Below are 25,161 nucleotides of genomic sequence, written 5' to 3'. Positions count from 1 at the left end.
AGGGAAAATCAGGGAGATGCCTCAAAAGTGGCAGGAGTCCCACCAGCTAATGGGAAGCACGAGAAAACGACTATTGGGCAACTGCCTAGTGCTTGTGTTGTCAAAGTAATTCATGCCTTAGCAACAGAAGTTTAAGTAGTAAATGCATCATCATCAGACTCCACACTTACACAGCGTCTGGCACTTGACGCTCTCGATGCACTTTATCATTCAGTGTCATTACCCACTATTTTACACACAAAGCACAGAGGGGCTAAGTGGCTGCTGAAGGTCACGCAGCAAGTTGATCGCACAGACTAGGAACAGAAACCACGATTCCTGAGGTGAAATGCTGGCTTCATTTTGCCACTGATTTTAGCTGCATTCATTTCAATGGGACCAGTCCCCTATGCTAACAAACCACCACCCTGCCTCCCAACTTAAGAGCACAATGGGTCAAATTCTGCCTTTTGGTGTAGGCAGGTTCAATTCCATTGACTTCAGTGGACCTGCTGCCTCTCACACCCAGTTTGAATCTGATCCAGTAGTAGGAGTCTGCATTCAAACAGCGAAGAACAGGAGTAGAAAAGGTTGACAGGTGGCCAGTATCTCAAACCAATGAGCCTAAGCAGCATTCAGGAGTCTCAGAATTAAGGCACAGAAAATCTACAGTCTGGCTGGAACATGATCACAGAGTGCTTCTGCCCCAGCTCTACCTGTGAGGCTACAATGGTGTAATCTTGGCGGCTACTTTTGCTGTTTTAGCGCCCCTCCACCTCCTCACTCAAAATAATAATGGAGCTGCCAGTCAGATCTGAAATGCTGCAGAATTGTCAGACTCCAGCGGCCGCTATGGCTGCACAGTGCTCTGCAAATCAGCACAGGCGGTGCGCATATTAATTTGTCAATCAAAAGCAGACAAAGCGAAAAGAGCCTGAGTTTGGGTCCGCACATTTCTCTTCCAACAAGGAAACCGCCTGCTTCCCAACCAAGCGGGGATCAGAGAGTCTAGTACTTCTGCTAAGCAAATGACGGAGCCAGTGACTGGCAGCACGTAAGGCTCACGGCCAAATACAAAAGTGCCTATGAAGCGGAAGATGAAATCTGAAAAGCCAGCAGCATGTGGCAACTGGACGGGAAAGAGTGCTACTTGTACTTCAAACCATCTTCCATCCTGTACCAAAGTAGCTCTTACACAACCTGTCCATTCAAAAATATGCACCATGATTAACAGTCCTGGGGTTGATACAGTATGCTGCTCTCCAAATACACTGTAGGGTTGTTGTAAGGACAGTGAGGTCTCAAAACCATTAGACACCCCTAGAGAGCCCAAGGTACAGTGCACATCTCTTCCCAGGGTACCAGTGGAAGTGGACCTCTCAAGCTTGCTTTGTAAATGTTCCTCCACAGGCTTCTCTATCTAAAATACGTAAATGGACAAAGCCAGGACTTTCAGCTGGTGCCGCAGGATTCTAGACTATAAAACGATACACGTTTCTGTTGCAAAATGAAAGATGTTTCTCCTTCCTTTCATTGTTTCCTTTCTTCTGGGCTTCTAATTATCTTAGCACTTTCTTAAAAAAAAAAAAGAATAATAATAAAATCCTGTAGAAGACGTGCAGCATCTTTTGTTAACGGCTTCTAATGGCCCAGATTTTTATGATGGTGGGATAGACAGGAGGGTGCAATGGTTAGGATGCTAATCTGGAACCAGGGCCGGCTCCAGCTATTTTGCCACCGCAAGCCGAGAAAAAAGAAAAACTTGACTGAGTTGCCGCCGAAGAGAAGGACTGAAGGATCCGCCGCCGAATTGCCGCCACAGACTCAGACAGGCCGCCTCAATAACAGACGGAGTGCTGCCCCTTTCTATTGGCCACCCCAGGCACCTGCTTCCTTCGCTGATGCCTGGAGCCAGCCCTGTCTGAGACCTACAAAACCAGGATTCAGTTCACTGTTCTGCCAAACAGCAGACACGTTAATTAGGGCACGCCTACCTTACAGCTAGGAGCATGCTTCCCAAGGCAGGGGGGACAGATATGCACCAGCGTACTCAAAAGGGGAGCAGTGGCAAATGGGGCTAGCTGCCTGAGTGCAATCCCTGATTATGTACTCCCTGGTCATGTACATGGGTGGCTAGCATGAGCCGCTGCCCAGGCCACACTGCTATTTTTAGCATGCAGGTCCATCTACCTGTGCTAGGAAACATACTCCCAGCTGCAGTGTAGACATACTCTCATCGACATGTCCACGGTCACTAGAGACACAAGGTTGGCGAGGTAATGAATTCCGTGTGGCTGGAAAGCTTGTCTCTCTCACCAACAGAAGTTGGTCCAATAAAAGAGATCACCTTGTCTCTCTAATATCCGGATACCAATACAGCTATGGCAACATTTGCCCAAGGTCACACAGGAAGTCTGTAGCGTGGCCTACACCTAAGACATAGGGCGACCTAGCTACGTTGCTCAGCGGTGTGAAAGAGCATAGTTAAGCCAAGCTAAGGCCCAGTATTAATGCTAGCTTTTGAGGGGATGGTGACAGAAAACCCCCTTCGGTCACTGTTGCGAGTGTCCACACTGCAGTAGCCTAGTTGCAGTCGTAGTACTTGTAGTGTAGACATAACCTGCAGCAGTACAGAAAACTGAACCCTGGCCTCCAGTGGTTTGAGCATTGGCCTGCTAAACCAGGGTTGTGAGTTCAATCCTTAAGGGGGACCATTTAGGGACCTGGGGCAAAAATCTGTCTGGGGATTGGTCCTGCTTTGAGAAGGGGAGTTGGACTAGATGACCTCCTGAGGTCCCTTCCAACCCTGATATTCTATGATTCTAAATCCAAGCTAGCACCTTGACCACTGAGCCATCCCTCCTCTCATATACAAACTGTAAAAATCTGAGCCATTCAAAATATTTAACAACAGATGCTGCATGTTTTCTAGAAGATTAAGTATCTTAGGTTGTTTGTGTGGTGGTTTTTTTTTTTAATGCACAGAGGAAGGAAATAACAGAAGAGAGAAACACTCTGCCCCTCTGCCAATTGGTTTTGGACAACGGGCACTGCTTTGTCTCAAGATGACAAGCCTCCCAGCTGTGTCACTGAATACAGTAGGATGAGTTGTGACCCAGATTTTAGTGCTTGTTGTACGTATCAGAGCCGGTGCATAGATGCTGAAACTCTAAATTTAGCTGCTAAAACAGGTGCGCTGGCACAGACAAAGAATGTTACAGTCCTGACAATCGAGATCCTGGGGTGTTTTGTTATGAGTTAGCCAAGATGACAGAGGTCACATACTTGCAACAAGCATTACACAGCATTGTCTGAACCTTCACTGCCCGCCCAGGTGGAAAGTACACAAATCCACTGTGGTTTGACTAGCCACACAGATAAAAATCACCAGTAACTTTCACTTGGTCCTACCAAGAGTTATAGGAGATGAAGACAGTTATCCCTGCCTGCTTTGAAAGGCTGAGGATGATGATGATTACGCAATTCTCTCCCAACACAAAGAATGACAAAATGTATCAGACCTCGCGCTGCGACACATTGTAAAAACAGATGTCAGCGTGGATTTGAGACTCCATCATTGAATTTCACCCAATAAAGAAATGCTTCAACACTTTATTGGCCCGCAAATGTACCTTTCAGATCGTTTTTAGATTTGACAACCTCTACGTGCCCAAGCACATAATAATCACAGCTGTACAGCAGCTTTCATAAGAGAATTACAAAGCACTTTCCTAAAGGTGGGTGAACATTATTATCCCTTATTTTACAAAACAGAGGAAGTGGGGATTTTCAAAGTAGCCCAAGGTATTGGAGTTCCAGTGAATTTCAATGGGATCTGGGCATCTAACTTCCTTTGGCCCCTTTGAAAATCCCAGACTGTGACTTTTGAGAGACTTGCCCACAATTTTCCAAGTTGACTATTGGTTCTGGGTGCCCAACTCAAGACACATTAAAGGGGCCTGATTTTCACAAAACACTGAGCAACCACTCCTCTGACAGTAGGGCCCTTCTAAGGTGTCTCAAGTCAGAGACCCAAAATGACTAGTCACTTTAGAAAACCTAGGTCGTATCATCTAATTCCCAGTCCCATGTACTAACCAGTAGATACCATCACTGACCCCCCAGTAAAAATGCACAAGGAAGTCAGTTATATGAAGCAGAAGCTCCAGCATGTCCCGTATTTCGTTCCCATTCTTCTCTTGCATTGTGACTCAGAATCACAGCACATAACAGCTCATTTCATAATGGTCAGCAGCAGGCGGTAAACCGGAGGAGATGGATGTAAAAAAAATCACTGCAAGAACATGTCCAAGTTTAGTCCAGAAGCAACATAACTCTGTGGTCCCCTGTTGGGCATAGCTGACTTCTAATTGGGATGGCTTTTTAAGTTTTCATCCATCTGGCTACCAGAACAGGGAGAAGCAGCTGTGGATGCTGAAAGGATAGATAATATGAGCCAAATGCATCCTCAGTGCATCTCCTTTGACTTCCAGTGGAGATACACCAGCAGAAGATTTGTCCCTATGAGTTTTATGGGATTCTGTGGTAGAGGCATGGGGGGGGGGGGTGGTCACACACACACACACACACACACTTAAGCTTACAGGAACAAATGCATCTCAAACACACCTGGTGTTATATCACAAAGAAGGTGGCCAGCTGCCATCTGGTTGCTGTCATGAAAGCACACGCAGCCCAAATACAGAAGGATTAAGTATCAAGACCAAGGATGAAATCCTGTGCCCACTAAAGTCAGTGGGAGTTTTGCCATTGATTGCAGTGGGGCCAGGATGGCATCTCAAGTCTTTATTCTAACACAATGCAAAGCAAAGATGGAAAACCCAGGTCAACCACGGCAAGAATTGTACAGGAAGAAATTCAGTGAGACAGGCAAAGTGATTGGTGCACCCAATCACTAAATCACCTTCTAACCACAGAGTGGGTATTTAACCACACATAAGCGGCCCTTTGGCCAGCAGCCCCCGTTATTTACGGAGCGCAGACTGCGTACTTGGCACTGTACAGAGAAACAGGCCTTGCACCAAGGATCTTGCAAACTAGTGCAGACACAGACAAAACAATTCAGACACATAGTACATTGGGTGCTGGTACAGCAATCAAAGAGATCATTACTGACAGGCTTTGCAGCAGTGGCCTTCAGGGAGGAATGAGAAAGAAAGGCAGGTGGTTTGGTGCATGAAGGGGAGACTGGCGGCATTGGAAAAAGACAAAGACAAGTCTGGCAGGGGTGGATACAAAGAAAGGGGGCTGGGAAGGGTCAGGGCAGAGTCAGTATTCAACTGTTGTCAAACACTTCGATTGGAAGCTCTTTAGGGCAGGGACTCTCTTCTTCTGTATTTTTATAGTGCCAAGCACAACGGGGGCCTGGTGCATTACTAGGGCACCTGGGTACTACAGCGAGACAAACAAATGGAAATCAGGTCCCATTTCTAAGCCCATTTCTTTTACTCATCTAAGCAGACACAAAGGCGAATCCAGAAGTGATGCCATTAGTTGCAATTCCACTGAAGCCAACAGCACTGCGCCCACTTATAGCAGGCCTGAACTGAATCCACAGTGCTCCTAAACTTGCCAGGCAAGACTTCTGAGCACTATCGTCCCAGGCTGGGATTGTCAAAGCAGCCTAAGGGAGTTAGTGGCCCAAGTCAGTAGGAGTTGGGTGCCTTAGGCGTCCATTGAAAATCTCAGCCTAAGCATTCAGTTATCATGGCAACAACTACTATAGAAAACCCTCAGGCAGGCCACGTTCCCAGACGGAATACACTGTAAGACAAGACACAGGAGCATTAGTTACTGGATATTAGTGCCCAGAAATAAGTGAGCACAGTATTTAAGCCCATCTCATGGCAACCCTGAGTATGTAGTGCCTGGCGAAGTGAAAGTACATGGATACATGTAGAGACTGGGGCGTGGGGAGTCAGGCCTAGTGGACAGAACCAGGGCTGAAACCCAGGAAATACTCAGTCAGAACCCGAGCTAGGTCAGGCGGATGCCAAGAGTCAAGGCTGTGGTCAGGGTCAGGAGTCATGCCAAAGGTTGAGCCAGAATCAGGGTCAGGAAGGAGTCACACCAAGGGTCAGACAGCCATGCCATGGGTCAAGCCAGAGTCAGGAACCAGAGGGCAGTGCTGGGTCAAGCCAAAGTCAGAGTCAGAGGGCAGTACCAAAGGTCAAACAGGAGTCAGGGAACAGTACCAGGGTCAAACCAGAGCCAGGCGTCAGAGGCCAGTATAGCAGCATATCCAGAGTCCACTCAGCTGCTCAGACAACTTCCTGTGCCTGTATCTGGTTTAAGTAGTGCATCTGAGCCAGTTGGAGGGGCTGGAGCCTGTGATGGGCCAGAGTTCAGCTTGCCCTCCTCCCTGCTGGTGCCAGAGAGCCGTCAGTTAGTGATGATGGTCTGGGTACCACTTGGGGACCCCCCAGAGCTGGATTCGAGACCCGCAGTCCCTCATAATACATTCCAGAGCAGCATTAGCAGCAAGCTGAGAAGTGTAAATCAGCTGGTCATCTGCAGCAGAGCGGTAGATAGCGACAGCCCCTTCAGATCCCCTGCACCTGAAGAAATACCCAATTCCACAGTAAAAATTATAAACACCTATGTCTGGCTCCTTTTTATGGCTCCATCCTCAGCCCTCCCCCTGCTACCAGAAAGACCATCCACATTTTGCCTGCAGTGCCACCTACTGATGAAGACAAAGTGGTTCAGTTGTTAGAACGGACCCAGAAAAAGCACATGAAGTTTCTGCTGGTACATCTCCTCTCTTTCCTTTAAGAGCAGACAAGCTAGCCATACAAAACTATGTTAGTTCTTTAGCCATCCCTCAAGGTATTCGCAAACCTTCCAAGAGTCAGAAATCCAAACCATCAGGAATCCTAGCCAGCAAACTCAAAAACAAAACAAGAGCATGGAGAATTTTTTCCTCCTTTTTTATGAAGTTTTCACCTAGAGTTCATGTTTTCGGAACAGACCAGAGTCTGAGTATTGGGGGGGGGGGGCAGGGGCGGGGTTTATGCTAAATAAGGATTCCAATAAGGAATTCATGTGGCATATTCATTTTAGAGGTACAGACACAACGAGACTTTTTAATGAATGACCTGAAAAATTAGGGAACTAAACGTGAATAGAACGCCAGTCATTTTGATTTGGACAGCCTTAATTTTTTTTGGATGTCCAATTGAGACACTTTAAGGAGCCCAAATATTCTGAAAATGCGAAGCATCTTCATGCTGAAAATCAGGCTCCTTTACGGCAGCTCCAGATGGGCATCCAAACATCAGGGCACCTAAAATCACTAGTCACTATTAAAACCCTGGGTCAAAATTCCACTTTGAGTTTAATTTCCATAAATGCTTCCCAGACAAACATCCCTCCACTGACTTCAATGGAGCTACAATAATTTGTATTAGCTGGATTCGCCCCTAGATGTACCCAGGGAGAAAGTAGTCAAGGCACATGGCTTATAGTCAGACATGGATTCTAGCCCCTACTCTGCACAGACTTGCCACATGACCTTCTAAAATAGGATATTAATAATACCACCTCCCTATCCGATAAGGGTGTTGTGAAATTAAAATTCATTAATGCCTATTAAGAGCTTTGTGATCCGGGGATGGATGGCACTTATCACTGCGGGTGCCACTGGGCATAACACAACATCAGCTACCAATGTTAGTTTCGTGCATTCAGCCATGGCCAGGGTCCGTGAGCACTGAGTTATGGCCTATGCAAAAAAAACAGTTGCTCTTTGCTGGACTTCAGGAGATGACGGAAAGCGTGTTTACTTGGTTTAGCCTTTCATTGATTGTTTTGTTTCCTTAATGCCCCATGACTTGATTGTCAACATATTTTTGGCAGCAGCAGCGGGTGACTTATCTAACAACTCATCCTGGGTGGCTAATGCAGTTTATGTTTTTATATTTGTAACTATTAGTGCCCAGCTGCCATGGTGATAGGTGCTGTATAAAGGACTAAATGTTTATCATTTCCTCTTGCTCACCTCCTGCTATGCGCCTCCCAAGCTCTACTCCTAACTCCCCTGTCCATCCTTCTCCGGCTCATCTTCACACCTTTAGCGTTGTCTTTACACTTGGCACCGCCTCCCACTGCTCAGCAGCACGCAGCCTTCCCTCTCTTCATTCAGATCCCCCCGGAAAACGCTCTACTGCAAGAGCCTTGATCTTCACCACCTCCTGACTGATCCTCCAGCCGGTGCCTTATACTTACCTCTACTGTACGGTCTGCATCTGAGCCAGGGCCCAATCCTGCAGCCCTTACTAATGTGAGCCATCCCACTGAAGTTAATTCAGGAGTTTTAAGGAATAACGGAACAGGCCTTTGATTTAAGGAACCCACGACAGGGACTGTCTTCTTTGTATGGCACCAGTGCACAATAAACAGGGGCAAAAGGACATGCCAGAGACTTCCGGGTTGTAAGGCATTATTGCACATTTGCATCTCAAGGTATTAGAAGTTGTGTTAATCTGTTTCTAAAGAGGGATCATGCCAACTTCCTAAGTAGCCCTCTTCACAGTAATTCAGCAGGAAACGCAGGGTTATTTGATGCAATTGCCAAAAGATCATAGCTGCTGCAAATAGAACAAGGTCCCTGAGCTTCGAAATTCCATGGCATTCAATGACATTAATTTCACTTCGTCAAAGGAGCCACATTCTGGTCTCTGCTTTGCAGATATATATAACTGGAGTGGCTGTGCCAAAGTTAGGGAGTTATTCTCCAGTTTCACACCAATGTAACAGAGACAATCTAGCTCTGGCAGGTTTACGAGATGAAGCATTTTTGAAGTAACAAGAACAAAATGAAAATAAATTGCATTTCCTCCACTGTTTGCCCTCTTGTGGGGAAGAAATGTACCTTAGCAATGGTCTTTACAGCCTGCAACAGAACCAGGTGGGCAGACAGCGAGACGTAGATCCTGCAACCTGTGACAGAGGGTGCAAGGCTGTAGCACAAGTGCAAGCAGCAGCAACACACAGGCACACGTAAGGATAGCAACCTCCAGACTGACGGGTAGTAAGTTTCAAGCCACTCTCCCTTATTCACAGGGCTCAAGGGGGCAGGTTGGGGGCGAAGGGTAGGGAAGTCGGACGCAGCATGAGCTTAAATGTGATCCTTGTTGTGCTAAAACAAGGCATCAAGCTAAGCACTCCCTTTCCTGGGTCTCCCTGATGCTCTAAAGCAGGAGTAATCTGGCAGCAGTACTCTTCACTGAATCAGGCCCAGGCTGCTCCTGAACTGCAAGGCTGCGCTCGGTAGACAAGTCTCTGCTTTATTCACCCCTTATTAATCACATGTTTCTAAGCACAGCTTTCCACACCTGCACTGGGCACAATCAAACTCTCAGGGAGAAAGCACTCAACTTGCATCACAAAGTCCACCCCAACCCATCGCAGCCCTCCCACGTTCCCAGAGCACTAAACACACCCCCAAGGGAAAAAAAGAAAGTCAAGCGCTGAAGAAAAAAGAAAGATGCCAACTGTCAGGTGGAATCATTAGAGACAAAATGACCAGTCGGGAAACCAGGCCAAATGCAGTCACTGACACAGATGGCATCCAAAATGAACAACCTTGGCTTGGGAATGGATAGCACCTAAGTTCCCTCTAAACTGCCCAGCCCCATATCAAGGGCCACACAGGCGCTCAGGGCCCACAGCGGGGAGAGGCGCCTGTCCCCAGGTGCTGCTGCAGAGAGTCCTCTCTCTCTGCTGCAGCCCCAGGGCAGCCTATATCCCAAACCCCTCATCCTTGCCCTCCACCCCGGAGTCTGCACCCCCATCCGGAGTTCTCCCCCACCTCATCCAACCCTCTGTCCCAGCCTGGAGCCCCCTCCCACATTCCGAACCCCTTGCCTCACCCCCGCCACACGACTCCATATTGGTGCACATTGCAAAATTCACTCTGCACATGCATGGGAAAAGTTCGAGGGAACATTGGATAGCACACTTACCACATTCCAGAAAAGCGGGTTAAAAGCAATGCAAAGGACAGCAGCAGCGAAGGTGGAATCGGTCAGTTTGACATAGCCGAGCAGCAGTGTCATGGCTGAGGAATCCACCTGTGGGAAAGGAACAAAGTCAGCAGGGGCATCCATCTCGCATTGTCACTAGCTAGTTTCTAGATTGCTTCTTTTAGAAGGATGAATACAGCATGTTTAGCAAGAGGCTCATGGGAAGGGTAAATCAGATTCTTCCAGCAACTGAGTCTACTGCAGTATATTCCTGCCATATAAATGTCTGTAGCCCTAACACTGTGCGTTCTGGTCCCATGAGCTTCCACAAACTAAGCAGGATTGGAGTGGGTCAGTACTTGGACTGGAGACCAATGGACATTCAAGGAAACTTACAGTCCAGTAGAAGGCAGCTCTGGGCTGGGAGCCACTAAAGGATGCTCTGCTGCTGGAAGCACCAATGAAAGAGATAAGAGTTGAAATCATGAAGAATCCATGGCTTGATTTATTTATTTTGGTAAAAGGGGCCCATCATCGCCAGCGGCCTGCTGAAATGTGGACTCAGATGTCACATTCTAGATTCCCTCTCGAGTGTCAGCTGGATATAATATTCTTCTTCACTTCCTGTCCTAAACTGTGGCAAAGCATAACTGTGCCATGTGTAACCCCAGAACTGGCTTCAGTGGCACTGGTGGACAAATCCTTTTGCTGCCCCCAAGAGACGTTAGGAAGGTATGCAAAGTGCTTTGTGACGTTAGGATGCTAGGTTCTAAAGACGGACAGTGTGTGACTAATACCAAGTCCCCTGCCCCGACTGGATTACTGAGCGCTTCTGAGAATCAGGCCACAAGTGCTTGCCAGACAAGCAGAAGCTGCAAGCGCTCAGAGACAAGAGCATCAACCACTTCCGTCCTGTAGATTTCTCAGCTTGACTCAGACACAACTAAATGTGTTTAAGGGGGAGGGGTGGTATTTGGGTAGGCACCGCAAGTGTGTGTAGTGGGGGAAATCCAAATGTGTTTCGGAGGCAAATAAAAGGGGATGGTATTTCATAGCGCCTCAGCTCACTACCAGAGAGGAAAGGTGGCCTGGTGGTTAAAGCTGGACTGAGACTCCAGAGATTTGGATTCAGTTCCCAGTTCTGCTACAGGCTTCCTATGTGACCTGGTAGTCACTACTCAAAGTCCAACCCTCAGGTTTCCTTTTGTGAAGTGGGAATTATACCTAACTGCCTCGCCAGGTGTCTGGAGGATAAATTCATCCATGTCTGTGAGTAGGGCGGATCATTATTTTTTGAGCAAGACTTTTTATTTTTATTATTATTATTATTATTAAAAAGGGGGGGGAAGGGGAGGCCTTTTTTGAAAGAGAAAATTGTCAATATTTTCGGTAAAAACTCTTCCCACCTTTATTCTCCAACCCCGATTTTTTTTTTTAAATTGAAAAGACCTCAATTTAGGAGTTAGCAAAACCAAAACATTCTGCAAACCACTTTGAAAGGCAGTTCAGGACAAAAAAAAACCCTGAGAAATGGGTCCATTTCAAACAGTTCCGAAGCTAAAACCACTTCAAGCTGTTGAAGGTTTTCACTGTTTGAACCGCTCTGTTGGTGAGACACTCGGACACCATGGTGAAGGAGGGGCCACATGAGAGCTACATGGGAGCTCCAACCGGAGTCTGATTCTCAGAGCCAACATCTCAGATACCACTGTGCAAGCAATACCAATATTTAAATAAGAGCAATGACTGAAAGAGGCCTCCTCCCTGAAGGGTACGCAGTGCATCAAGCATGAAATAGCTTCATCTCGCACACACAGAGAAAGGAGCTCACTCGCACTTCTGACCTCCTCATGGGTCCTCTGAATTATCTGGAATTGCAGTACGATCTGTGAAGAGCTGGGCTATTAGATCAGACGCAATTTATTTACAGCTCAACCCCTGTTTTTGCAAGGCAAAAGCACCACAGAGAACTGAATTCTCTCAAGCCTCAGGAATCCATTCCCACATTGTGCTCTTTTAGCCGCCTTTCTGCCTTTTCACTTTCAAGTTAGAATTATACAAGCTATTTCACAGGGCGTCTTTCAGATGCTGTACAATCACGGACAAATGGAGAATTACTAAATCCAGGGGGAGGTCGCAAGGGTTCAATTACACAGAGTGTTTCTGAAAATGACCAGTGCTTGGAAGGAGCTACAGTAGGATGACCAGACAGCAAGTGTGAAAAATCAGCAGGGGGTGGTGGTGGGAGTAACAGGTGCCTATATAAGACAAAGCCCCGAATATCAGGACTGTCCCTACAAAATCAGGGCATCTGGTCACCCTAAGCTACAGGAATAGCTCACACAAGGCCTGATCCTGCCCTTCCTTGCCCAGACAAAACTCCCAGTGGAGGCTCAGGCCTATACTGGATACCAAGACCTACCTAATATCCATCTCCATTCTCCATTCCCACTGCAACCCTTCTATCATGCCTTGACTCACGCCATCCGCCAGGCTTCGTGCATCTAATTTCTCCCTCCACATCCCCAGCCTATACAAACTGCTGTGAGTAAACCCATCTTCCTCTCCCCGGTCGCACAGCCATATTCCTCTCCCCTCTACTAGCTAGGCCTCGCCTTTCACGCCACATTCCAACATCTCTGTCACATTCCAGGCATCAGGCATGCTCCATTACTGCCCACACGTCTTCCTTCCTAACTCCTCCCAGCAAGCTGCCCTCCATGTCAACCACCATCTGCCACTCCTCTCCAAGCCTCCTTGCTGTCCCCCAAAGGATCCATGGGACCAGAACCTGCAGAGCCTGGGACAACTGGTGTTCCTGCATCACCGCCGAAGGCCATGCAGAGCCACACCGAAGGAGCGCTGTGGAAGTTAGGCACCCCAGGAAGTATCGCCCAAAGGATCAGAGCAACAGCACCCTGTGGCCTTCTGATTGGCCCACGTTCTCTATTTAACTCTGGAGGCAGGCCCCAAGAAGTTGTCTGGGTAACCATGAAGAAGTCTGGCTTGCTATGAGTTCACATCTCTGGTCTCCAACCCGAGCCTGACTCGGACCCTGACCCTTGCCTAACAATCCTAGCTCTGGTGATTACTGTATGGTGGCCAGGTGCCCAGTTTTCCACCAAAAGTCCAGTCAGACCTGACAGTGTCCAGTCAGATCGGCACGGGGTGGGGGTGACTGGACTCAAAGACCTCTCGAGGTCCCTTCCAGTCCCAGAAGCTATGAATCTACTGACCGGACACCCGAAGTCTGGTCACTGCCAGTGGGGGAGGTGCCAGGTCATCACCGACACCAGCTCCTACTCAGCCAGGGCCGCCTCCTACCTTCGTCAGGTGGCTGCAGCTCCCATCCCCTGTTCCACAGGCAAGTCCCTCCTGACCTGGGCCAGAGGAGGTGGGGAGGAAGGGAAAAGCAGGGAGTGATGAGGGTAGGGGGCAGGAAGAAAAGGCGGGCAGGGGTGGGTTCCTGGGGTGGGTTCTAGCACTCCTGCTGGAGTGTTTGGTTTTTAAATAATTACCAAGTTGGCATTGGCAACCCTTGATTACTGTGATCCCTGCTTGCTGACTACTGCCTTGTGGCAGTCCTTTACTTGTGGACACTAGACCAGACCAGCTGCACCCTCATCCCTTACAGCCCCTTGGTTAGATTTCTTCCTTTCAGTCAAGTGTCTCCTTAAAAGGCAAGAATTCTCAGCATTAACCAATGGTCCGTCTTCTAATAATCCAATGCACAACATGTCCGGACTGTATGGTCTGTACCTAATTTAAATTCTAACCCTTTGGAGCAGGGACAGGGACTTCCCCCCCCCATTTCGTACAGCACTGAGCACCCTGTCAGTACCTAACAAGCAACATCCGGGCTTGCTGACCTATTAACTCATTGCCAGTAACATCATTAATAGAAGTCTGAATTTCTTTTCTTCTCCTGAAACAATCAAATTAATTGCAGCAGATTGAAACAGATTCGGCTGTGCTTTCGCAGGCAAAGGAGGAAACTCATTAGGATGGTGTCTCTCCAAGGGGTTTGTAATGTTATGAAATTAAAACAAACGCAACACAATCTGAACTAGGCACCACATCAGTCACTAAGTAACTGTATGTGGAAGACAAGAAAGACTCATCTCAGAAAAAGGGCTGTTCACTTTCCTCCAAAAGATAGCACAAGAAATCACAGTCCCTGGGGGACTTGCAAAGGGGCGCTCTGAAAAAAAGGGGGATAGAAGAGTTGAAACACGGCCTAGATTATATTATGGTTCTGCCCCAAAGGCCTGGATCAAGACCAGGGCCACGTTGTGTTAGATGCTGTACAGACACGGGCCCTGATCCAGCATCAGACCGTGCACTGTACAAACAGAGGGGGCACTGCATTGATGTCAGTGAGGCTGCCCATAGACTCAGCAGCCCATCCATTGTAGGATCAAGGGCCTAGAGGTAGACGTGCTCCTGCCTTGATGAATTTACAATTTAAAAAGGCAAATAACAGAGAGAGGATCACATTTTTGCACACGTGCTATTCTTTATTTTGTTTAGTAGTTACACAGATAAGTAACAGCTTTCCCCAGTTGCTCCTCAGCCAAGCCACTGGATATTTTTTTTGTAAACATTACGCTGGGAGACACACTCCAGTTATAGGAGTGCTGGAAAAACCAGGTAAGCTAAATGGAGTGGATTCTCAGTGCCTATCTAAAGCGACCTTGCTCAGACTCTGATTCTACTCCCATTGGGCTCGACCGTCTAAGTAATTTATAAAGACAATGGTATCTAAAACATACACAGTGGACCACAATCAGCCCTGGAACAGATGGAGGTACCTCCACTGAGCTTTACACCAGGGCTTCATCTGACCGAATATATCCAGGTAAATATTGGAACTGGCACCCTAAAAGGTTACTGAAATAAAGGATGAAATCACATCACTAGCTTCGTAGGCAACGAACATACTGCGACTACTCACAAATATATCTATGCACAGGGAAGAACTAAATATAGCCTGCAGATTTCTTCCAACACAAATAAATATGAAAACAGATGCACAAAACTATTATACTAGTTTGCTAAAGTCAAAGTGTAGCATTCACCGATGTGTGTTGGTTTGTTTTCAGCAGAGTTTGATAAAGTTACATATGGTTTGTGTGACACAGCTCTCCTGCTTTCACATTTTTGCTCATTTTTGGAACAATCCAAGTTACAGCATGCCCCTGTCTGCAGCAACGTGGGCTTCCGACCATGCTGCAAGATATCGAGGGGTAGGGATAGCTCAGTGGTTTGAGCATTGGCCCACTAAATCCAGGGTTGTGAATTCAACCCTTGAGGGGGCCATCTAGGGATCTGGGGCAAAAATTGATCCTGCTAGTGAAGGCAGGCGACTGGATGCAATGACTTTCCCTTCCAGTTCCATGAGACAGATATATCTCCATTTAAAAAAAGGGAGCTCCCAAACACCACTCACCAAAGTCAGCAAGACTGGAGAGTGCTCAGCAGCTCACAAGCAGGAGGATGGCCTAGAACAGCTGAGAAAACAGCCTCCCCTTCCTCCCTGCTTTGATTCTCAATACAGAGCAAAGCAGCTGCAAGAATTACAATGTAAATACAAGACGAACTACTCTGCCAAAATGTGATGAGATCATTTTAGGAATGTTCAATCCTCCTAAGCCACTGACATCTGCAACAATCCCCCACTCCACCCCCATGCTAAGAGCAGTGCTACCATACAAATTATTATTAAACTCTGCAGAAAGACTTCTGAAAGATACAATAAATAACTTGGCCATGAATGGCTTAGTTGTAACTGCCAGTGCACTGATAGCAAAAGCAAATTATGTGAGGTCAGCATAACCCCAAAGCAGCAGCTAATGGCTGATAAAGGCCCTTCCCCTCCACCGCCTCCCACTAAAGCTGAGCTGGTCCCTAGCCCTGCCCTAATTTCTATGGAATAATAGATGGGGGCAAGGAGAGGATGATATATTTATCAGTGCAGCTCTGCACAGAACATAAGAATACTTATGGATGACAATATTTTGGTATGTTAGTGTCAGGTCATAACTATGATTTCCTGCAGTCAGATTCTGTTGTGCAAAAAACAGTCCTGTTAACACAGCTGCCTCTTGTGTGAGAAGGGAACTGCCCCTGATTTTACCGATTTATCCCTAAATCAGGAAGCACAAACTGAAATCCACTGACAAACTAACTGCCTCACCCCACACCTCGGGGAGAGAGTGTGTGTGCGTGCACGTGTGTGTGACAATGTTACAGACCAGGGAAGCTAGTTAATGCACATGATTAGCTGTTCTCTAAGCCCTAGTTTTAAATCCTAGTGAATGAATGCATGCCTCGTGCCTCCCCCCCACACACATACACACACAAAACCACTGCACAAACTAACAGCAAAATTTTCAACCAGTACCTTGCTATAATCCAAATTATTCAGTCCTCCACAGCAGTCCAAGTGGGATGGCAGAGCACCACCTGCCAGCATTCAAAGTTCAGCTTATCTCCTAAACTGACCAGCCCCTGAGCATTTTATAACCTGTATGGACACAAGCCATCCCCAGGCTGGGGGTGAGGGGCATTCAGTGGAACCTCTAGACGCCCTCACCCCCTGATCAGCTGTAACAGCCCTTCCCCCAGCAAGCACCCAGCCCTACTTCCTGGTTACTACTTTAAACCCTCCCCAGGCATTCTGGGAAGTGTAGTTTCCTCCACCCAGGCCTCCCAGCTGCTTCTCTGCAGAGAACTACAAGGCCCAGAGGATGCAGGGCGGCTGAGTGCTTAGCAAAAGCCTCTAAACTCAAAGCAGGATGTTCCAGTGCAGCCGAGGTAATGCTCCACTTGGTTAGGGCCACTGGCCCCAGGTGCCTCTAAGCTGCCACAAGGACTCCTTGTTGTTTTTGCTGATACAGACTAACACTGAAACCTGGCCCCAGGGAGGCGGGCCAGGGCAGGATGGGAATTAACTTGCAAACCACTGACCTTTTTCAGTAAGGTGCCACCTTCTGCCGGCTGGAGGGGTTTGGTGGGGCCGGCTCGGTGGGGCTCCAGCAGGGCAAGGCTGCACTGGACTTCGCCCTGTAGTTAGAGAGTTGTCCAGCTGCGTGGCGGTCACAACCGGTGCCAGGGAGAAGGGGGCAGATCAATCGGGCCTTCCCAAAGTCTGCAGCCGAGCTGAGGCTTTCATCCCTCTTTATCACAGTCACCTCAGGACAGGGACCGTGCCTCCAAATGTGCACGCATGGGACCTAGTCCGACGGGGCCGATCCTGATTGGCGCCCTTCCACGACACAAGAGGGTTGATCCTGTGAGGTGAACACCCCTCTCCACTCATATTGATTTCAAGGGTTGCTGTGATTGGCTCTCAGCCCCTCGCAGGGTGCGACTGGGGCCTGATCTGGTGGTTTTATATGCAGGGCCAGCCTTATGTTTTGCAAGACCCCATGCACAGGCGCCGACTCCGTGGGTGCTCTGGGGCTGGAGCACCCAACCCACGGTGTAGAATTGATTAATGAAATTGTTCATAAGTAAAGTTTTATGAATGAAACAACATTCATTCATAAAACCGGTTACCCCAATAACTGGCTAGTTGACAATTAAGGTGCTTGTTAAGAGCCATAGCTGTTCAGCCAGTTGCCCTTGTAACTTTCACTGTCAATCCAATTCCTGCTTAAATCACTGAGACTTGCACTGTTTCAACATTGTAACTTCTGTTCATTGTTTGCCTTTCATTACACTTGCCTACATTGTAACATCTGTAATATTGTAATTCAAACTCCATTTTAAAATGCTTACTCCATTTTGTAAAAGCTTGCGCCAACCTTCATTTTTGCAAAACCCTGCTGAATCTTATTAATTTAGTTTAAATGTGTGAATGAGATATGTATGAATAATGGAATCAACCGCCAGCGCCAGCCTGTCCTGATCAAACAGAGACCAAACGCCAATGGCTGAAGATGCAGACAACAGCCCTAACAAAGTAAAAGAGTCCACCCTAAAAAGAAAAGAACGAAGGTACAATAGAAGGAAAATCCAAGTCAGGCTGAAAGTCACGTCTGAAATTGATGAGTGATCAATCACACCGAACCCAGAGGCAGCGTGACACAGCAAGACCTATAGACTCTGAATTCAAACTAAAGCCTACAAAAACGATGGGTGAGATGGAAGACTTTGAAGGGTAACGTTCTGCTACCAACATGGGAGGGCAGACCCAACCCTTCCTTGTGCCTGGCTTTCCTGGCCCATGAGCCGACACAAGCTATGATCCCAAGCTGCGAACTCAAGCCATGAACTCAAGCTACATTCAGAACTGGTGTTGGTGGGGGGGGGTATATATGTATTAGGTATTAGCTAGTGCTTATAAATCAAATTGTGTTATCATAATAAATGTGGCATCTTTGCCGTGCTCCCTGAAACAATCCTGTGTACTTTTGTCTGCATAACAGCGGGGAAAAATTAGTGAGTGCTCCACAACCACTGGCAGCCAAGCTCCCCCTCCAAGCGTGCCATGTCCCAGCTCCTCCCCTTCGCTCCCAGTGCTTCTCTCTCCCCCTCTCCGCCGCCTAACAGCTGTTTAGTGTGCTTAGGACTTTCCAGGAGGGAGGCAGAGGAGGCTGAGAAGAGGCAGGTCAGGGGTGGGGACTTGGGGAAGGGGATCGAATGGGGGCGGGGTGAGGGCGGGGCAGGGGTCAAGCACCCACTGGGCGGAGGGGAAGTCGGCACCTATAACCCCATGCACAGTAAGAAGAGCAGAGTCCTATCCATCTCCCAACAGAGCAAAAACAAACCTCCCCCACACCTCCCTCCAGGCCTCTGACCTATCCTCAGGATGGGGGAGGGAACCTGTTATAGGTGGTGCTGTGCCAGTTTCATTGCACCTAACAAGACACTGAAGAGCTTTGATTTGTGTAAAAGTTGTATTTATACAGGGAGTTCCTACAAAGTATGGGGAAAGTCAGGGCAGAAAAGCTAGGGTTGGAGGAAGCCAAGGCTGCCGGGGAGGGAAGCCACCACAAAAGGGCTGGAGCTCTGGTGCATGGAAAGCCACACAAACATCCAGGGCTGTAGAGCAGGGGAGGTGTGGGAAGTCCAACGAAGTTCCAAATTTGGAGACATGGGCTCTGTGCTGTGCCATTTAGCTGATACCTGCAAGTGGATCCTTGCCAGGGCCAGTGTAACCACTAGGCAAACTAGGCGGCTGCCTAGGGTGCCAAGATTTGGGGACACCAAAAAGCGGTGTCCGGCGTCACGGGAGGCAGCTGAGCAGGGCAGGGCGTGGAGCAAGGCCTCTATAACAAACCCACCCCTGCAGCGAGGGGCACCACGCAGGACAGTCAGTGGGAGCCAGCGGCGGAGCGAGGAGGAGACAGCTGGGCGGGCGCAGCGACCAGCTTAGCCAAGAGGGGGAAGGCTGGATGTGGTCCATAGCTCAGGTGAGTGCCACCCTCCCATGCGCTGCGCCTGGGACCAGGCGCTGCCACCTCCTGGGGCCAGGGAAAGTGAAACTAAACCCTGCAGTGCAACGGAGGGGAAAGGGCTGGTGCAGGCACCACTTCCAAACACCGACCCCCCCCCGCTGGCACTGTGCCAATGTAGGGAGCTGGCCCTGATCCCCAGGGAGAGCCTCACCTGGGAGAGCCCGGCTTTGCCCTCCTTGCCCCTGGGTCCCCCCAGGAGGGCGAAGTACTCAGAACCTGAGAACGTTTAGAGACCCTGCAAGCTGGGAGCATTCTCAGCCTCCTCCTTGCTCATAGGTTCCCCTGGGGCCAGAAGGGACCATTGTGATCATCTCCTCTGACCCCCTTGTATTAATTCTAATGAACAATGCCACATTATGCAGTATTCATTTTTGAACGTTTATAATAGCGATGCTCCGGGAGGTGGGGGGTGCAAGGTGGAAGTTTCGCCTAGGACCCAAAATATCCTTGCACCGGCCCTGCTCCTTGCACTGTGCACAGCCAAGCTGAGACAGTGGGGGGCTGGGCTAGGCTCCTCCCAGGGACTCCATGTTCCACCATCATACATCCAGGGCCCCTAGGTTCAGAGGGCAGCCTCGCCCAGCCCAGCCCCCCGCTACCTCAGAGTCCTACAGTTGTTCCCTCATTCCCTCTGGGCTGTGTAACATCCTCCCTGAAAATAAAGACAGACAATCTGTTACTAAAGACACTGAACACAGAAACAAGGAGACTCACCCCAAACTAATATGCCTATTCAGATCTGCAATATATACAGCCATAGAATAATCCCTGCACTTCCAGCCAGAGTCTGTGTGTCCATTAAGCAGGCTCAAGCCAGTCAGAGATGCCTTCTCTTTAGTTTATGGCAATGCCTACAATCTATATTTAGTGTTTGCTTTGGAATCAGAACTGTCAGCAAACACACACAGTGTTCCATCTGGCACAGTGCGAGCTGGTGACAAAACTTTATTTTATTAAGGATAAAATTCAGATCCACCAAGTCTCAGCTATTTTAAGGAAGATTCATTCATTTTTCCTATATTCCCGCTACCACCTGTGGCACTTTGGCTACAGCCAGCTGGGTATAGTTCCCTGAGCCCACCAGTTCTGCTTCTGAAGCAGTCACATCTCCCTCAGAGATTAGATGGGATGGGACTCAGATGCACTCAAATTCTCTGGTTGCCTCTTCAAATTTCTAAAGAATTTAAGCTTTTACTTAGCCCTTATGGTTAAGAAAGAAACCTCCATTTGACTAGAATAATTGCTGTCTGCCTGAGTCTGCAGAGTGACAGATTGAACCATACACGTTTATAGATATACCTCTAAATTGAGTGTTTACTCTGGAGCCTAATGGTGATATTTGGAATGTCAACATTGTTAACTATTTCACTGTGAATTCTTTTACTAGAAACATTCAGCTACTCTGAATTGTAAGTGGAATTTGGGGTTGTGGATGCAGCTTGAGTAGAGACCCACCAATATATCCCTCTCCACTGGTCACTACCAAGGAAGCACCTCTCCCCACACACAAGCAGGAAAGCATTAGGAAAGGTTGTAGGAAAAGAAGCTCCCAAAACCGTGAAGGACACAACACCACATGAACTGGCAGCATAAGTGCTCTTAACAGTCTAGGGAAGGCTGGGAATCCTCTTCCAGGAGGAAAAATTGAGGTTTATGAATCCCTGCCCCATCCATAGCCAGCCAGAAGGAAGTCATGTTGCCATTATAAAGGCATATACAACAGTGGGCATTATGTAAGGAAGACCCTAGCTGATGAGGAGCCTGACTGCATGGGTAACCCAACTTGTGCTGTCACATCAGACTCCTTAGCTACTACTGACATAAGAGTGATGACAAATATTTTATAAAAGCAATGACACTGTCAGGAACCCACCGTTACAGCCACCCCAGTCATCACAAGCGACAGCACCCGAGACCTCCTGCTCTGAAAACCACAGACTCTCTTGCTTGGGTCAATAATGTTCTCCAACAGTTATAGAAACATTCTGACTTATACCACTTTTGGGCACTAGCGGACAAACACTTGGGCGCGTCTGACTACAGCGGGACACATTGGCCAAGACAATAGTTCTACATGATATCAGGATGCCATGGGTGGGGATGAGGCATTGAGGCATCAGCGTCATCCAAGGATACACATGAGGATCCAGTGCCTAGACACTATGTTGATGGGCCTGTGACATAAGAATAAGAACCTGAACAGAACCACCTCTCTGCTCATCTAGTATTGCTCATGGGTACGCTGCCAGTCAGGCTCTGCCCCAGGAGGTGGGAGGTAGTCAAGTTCTAGTAGGTGACAGAACCACTTAGCACCACTTTGCTGCCCTGTGCCAACCAGCCAGAGCCCTCACGGCTCACATGGGCATTCAGTGTTAGGTACAGGGAGAGGTGCAAGGATGCCATAGAAGGAGATCCCTGCAGTAGTCCTTTGAGTAGCCCAGATTCCTGGGCAGAGCACAGTACTGGAAGTCAGGAGACCTGAAATTTAGTCCTAGCTCTGCCACTGACCTCTTCTGTGACCTTAGGCAAGTCACTTCACTGTTGTTTCCCCCTCTTGTTTTGTCCATGTTGCTCCTTTTGGACCTGGGTGTCCAGTCAAAGTTCAGGGCCCTGGGATGTTGATGAAGTCTGTTTTTTTCTTTGAATGCCATCTTGTTTAAAGTCCTTCTCTACCCACAGGAGGAACCAGGGACCAAAGAACCAGTTTCCTAGCTTACAGCCCCAAGTCTCTTTATCCAACAACCCAAATGGTGTCTCTCTAGCTTTTTCCAGGGTCACACTATACTCACAGGCTATTGCTTGGCTTTCGTGCCTTTTGCCTCTGCCTCCCTCTCAGTGCCTGAGTGTTCCAACTTCTGCCTTTTCACACACAGAGAACTCACCCAATACTCAGCAAAACTTAAGCCTTCTGCCCACTCAGTCCAAATGTCCAGGTGGGTTCACACAAGCTCTTTTTGTCTTGGAGTCAGGTGGTGATGGGATGGGGAAATTCTGATGAACTCATCTGGAAAGTTATGTTAATTGAAGGGTGTGTTCACACCTGATCTCAATGAGGTTTTAACACCACATAAGGTTTCACAGTCTATTTAGATAGTAAGATCTAGTGGCTGTGTGTCTGTGCACATGTAGCACAAGGGGGATCTGATCTTGCTTAGAGCCCTTTAGACACTACTAGAATACAAATAATAATTATGGGCCTGATCCAAAGCCCATTACAGTCAAGGAGACTCTCATTGATTTCAGTGGGCTATAGAGCAGGCCATAGGAGAGAGGTGTGGGCTGGGATAGATGTCCACCCCAATGGATAATCTACAGCAGGTTCAGGCCTTTAATCCCTCTAGTTGGATAATTACTCACAGCGAATGGCAATGATGCTTATGCTGAGTGTATAATTAGCACCCCTATAATTTCCAAAGCAGAGATATGAGGGCAGATGGGAGGATGTTGTTTATTTTGCAGTCCTAGCACCTAGCTCCTTATGACTGGGTGGGGGAATGAAACATGACTCAGGAAAGCTCCAGAGGCTAGAGAGGAACTAATGGGGAAGGCCGATTGTAACCCATTCCCTCCTTTCCTGGAATGAAGTTAGCAAGGAGAAACCCCTGCAACAAATGCAGAATGTCTCTGACCTCTGAATGTCCCTCAGTCTTGCCCAGCCTGGCTGGCAAGCAGGAAATGAGTGCTGGTTCTGGAGAGGTATGCACCTACCCCAGCCTGAGCCAGTGGGTGGGGAGCTGAGCTGGGTGAGGGAGGGCATGGTGAATTGGTGGTGTGCATGGGGGAGTGGGGAAGGGAATAGAATCATAGACTGTAGGACTTCAAGGCACCTCTGAGAAGAGGGGAATAGGATTAGAAAGGTGTCAGCCAGGCTGGAGGTAGAAAGAGGAAGAAGCAGCAGAGGCTGGGAGAGAGCAATGAGGGAGTGACACAGAGATAAGCAGTGATCCTACCTTCTGCCCCTGGACTGTAGAGCATGCGGCCCACGGAGTTATTTCCTGTGGCCCAGAGGCACCAACTCCACCTTCAGCCAAGCTCCCCTCACCCCCCACATCCCGTCCTCCCCAGCACATCCCTCAGCCCGCTCTGCTTTCGGCAGCCCCCACTGGCCTGGAGCAGCAAACCGCGGCCAGTGGGAGCTGCGATCAGCCAAACCTGCGGATGTGGCAGGTAAACAAACCGGCCCGGCTCACCAAGGGGCTTACCCTGGCGGGCCGTGGGCCAAAGGTTGCCAATCCCTGATTTAGCACTTCCACAGCACCCTCCATGCGAGACTCTCAAAGCCCACTGAATTCTGCCTTGTCACCCCTCTGAAGCATTAGCAGGTCAGTAGCCTGATTTTCAAAAAGGGCACAAAATCAATGGGAGCTGTAGGCACCCACCATCTCTGAAAACCAGGCCCTCAGTGACATGCCAGGGTCCTCTGCGGCAAAGTCAGGAATCAAACCCAGGCCCCTGGCTCCCTGTTTTAACCACAAGACCCCAGCCAGGGCTCCTCAGCCAAACAGCAAGTGTGGAGGAGGCTAATACTTGTTATGGTTGGAAGGCCACTTCCCCACTGGCAGGGATGTGGCCTGGTGACAGGGACAACCCGAAAGCCTTGACTAGGAACCAAACAGGTGGCTACAAGAACTTCAGCTGCACTGGAATGGGCTGAAATGCAATCTTGCCGCTAGGCCGACTGGGTTGCGAGGAAGCAGAGGCAGGGAAACATGTCAGGAGTGAGCTCCCCAGGATTTCCCTTAATCCCAGTGTATTGCCTAGTCCTTTGTTAACAGAGCGTTTACCGCATAGTAAGGGAATGGTGTATCCAAAGCCAGGCCCCTATCCACCTCCGCCAGCTTAGACTTTTTATCCTGCTTCTCTGACATATCCTGACAGCTGGTAACAAAACAAAGAGGCACTTCTCACTTAGTTTGATCCTTCCTTGTCCATCGCCAGTCATGTTTTCTTCTTGTCACCCTTCTGCCCCTCTGAGTTGGCAGCAACAAGGGCCGGGTTCAGTATCCAGGGGTTCCATTTCAATAAACACAATGCATAACCGGCTCGAGCCCCCACCCAATGACCTGAGACACTTACATACCACACCCCCCTGGGCGCCTCTACATGGCAATACTTCCCCTCTCGCAAGCACGGAGTCTGAGTGTAGCAAAATCCTTTTAATAAAGGAAGGAAACAATGTGGCATCCCACTGGAGAAACACCACAAACAGGATTATAACACAAACCATAAGCAAAAACCCACCTCCAAGTACTTTTGGCACTGTCCTTTCCCCCTTAGGGTCTTAAGCCCAATCACCCCAAAGTCCAACAACCCAAAAGTCTCTGGTCAGTGCCCCCCCAGAATTCAAAAGTTTATCTGCAGAGTTTTACCCCCCTAGCCTTGGTGGAAATGGGGGGGTAGTCCACAGAACGTGTTAAGGGGCACCTTACGTGGGCCAGGGCCAACTGCTCCACCTCTCCGTGGAGTTCTGCTGCAGCCTTCACCACGACCAGCTCCACTACACCAGCTGTGCCGCTCCTCCACCCATCCCTGCAAACCTCTTCTCTCCACTCACTGTTCCATGGACTGCTCCAATATGCTGCAAACTGCTCCACTCTGCCAGCCACTTAACGATAGGTCTTCAGGCTTCCCCACTAGATAACACAGCACTCAGTGATTTCAGCTCTTAGTAGGGGAGCCCTGGTGCTGGTGCACCCTCAGCCCAACATGAATTCAGCTCAGCAGTCTCTAGA

At 48.6% G+C, this 25,161-nt stretch overlaps 1 protein-coding gene across 2 annotated transcripts in view; it reads right to left on the bottom strand.

Annotated features, from left to right (window-relative positions):
• Positions 1-16,605, bottom strand: part of PEMT (phosphatidylethanolamine N-methyltransferase) — a 93,659-nt gene extending 77,054 nt beyond the window's left edge. For both annotated transcript variants that reach the window (XM_050967881.1, XM_050967880.1), the window contains exons 1-2: positions 16,369-16,605; positions 9,966-10,073 (exon numbers count right to left, since the gene is read on the bottom strand). In XM_050967881.1, the coding sequence (XP_050823838.1) occupies positions 9,966-10,073; positions 16,369-16,440 (180 nt within the window). In that variant the 5' untranslated portion in view covers positions 16,441-16,605. The remainder of the gene's footprint in view (positions 1-9,965; positions 10,074-16,368) is intronic.
• Between the last annotated feature and the right edge of the window lie 8,556 nt (positions 16,606-25,161).

The sequence above is a fragment of the Gopherus flavomarginatus genome, chromosome 9, assembly GCF_025201925.1.
Source record: "Gopherus flavomarginatus isolate rGopFla2 chromosome 9, rGopFla2.mat.asm, whole genome shotgun sequence".
NCBI lineage: Eukaryota > Metazoa > Chordata > Testudines > Testudinidae > Gopherus > Gopherus flavomarginatus.
This window is presented reverse-complemented; position numbering and strand designations above follow the sequence as displayed.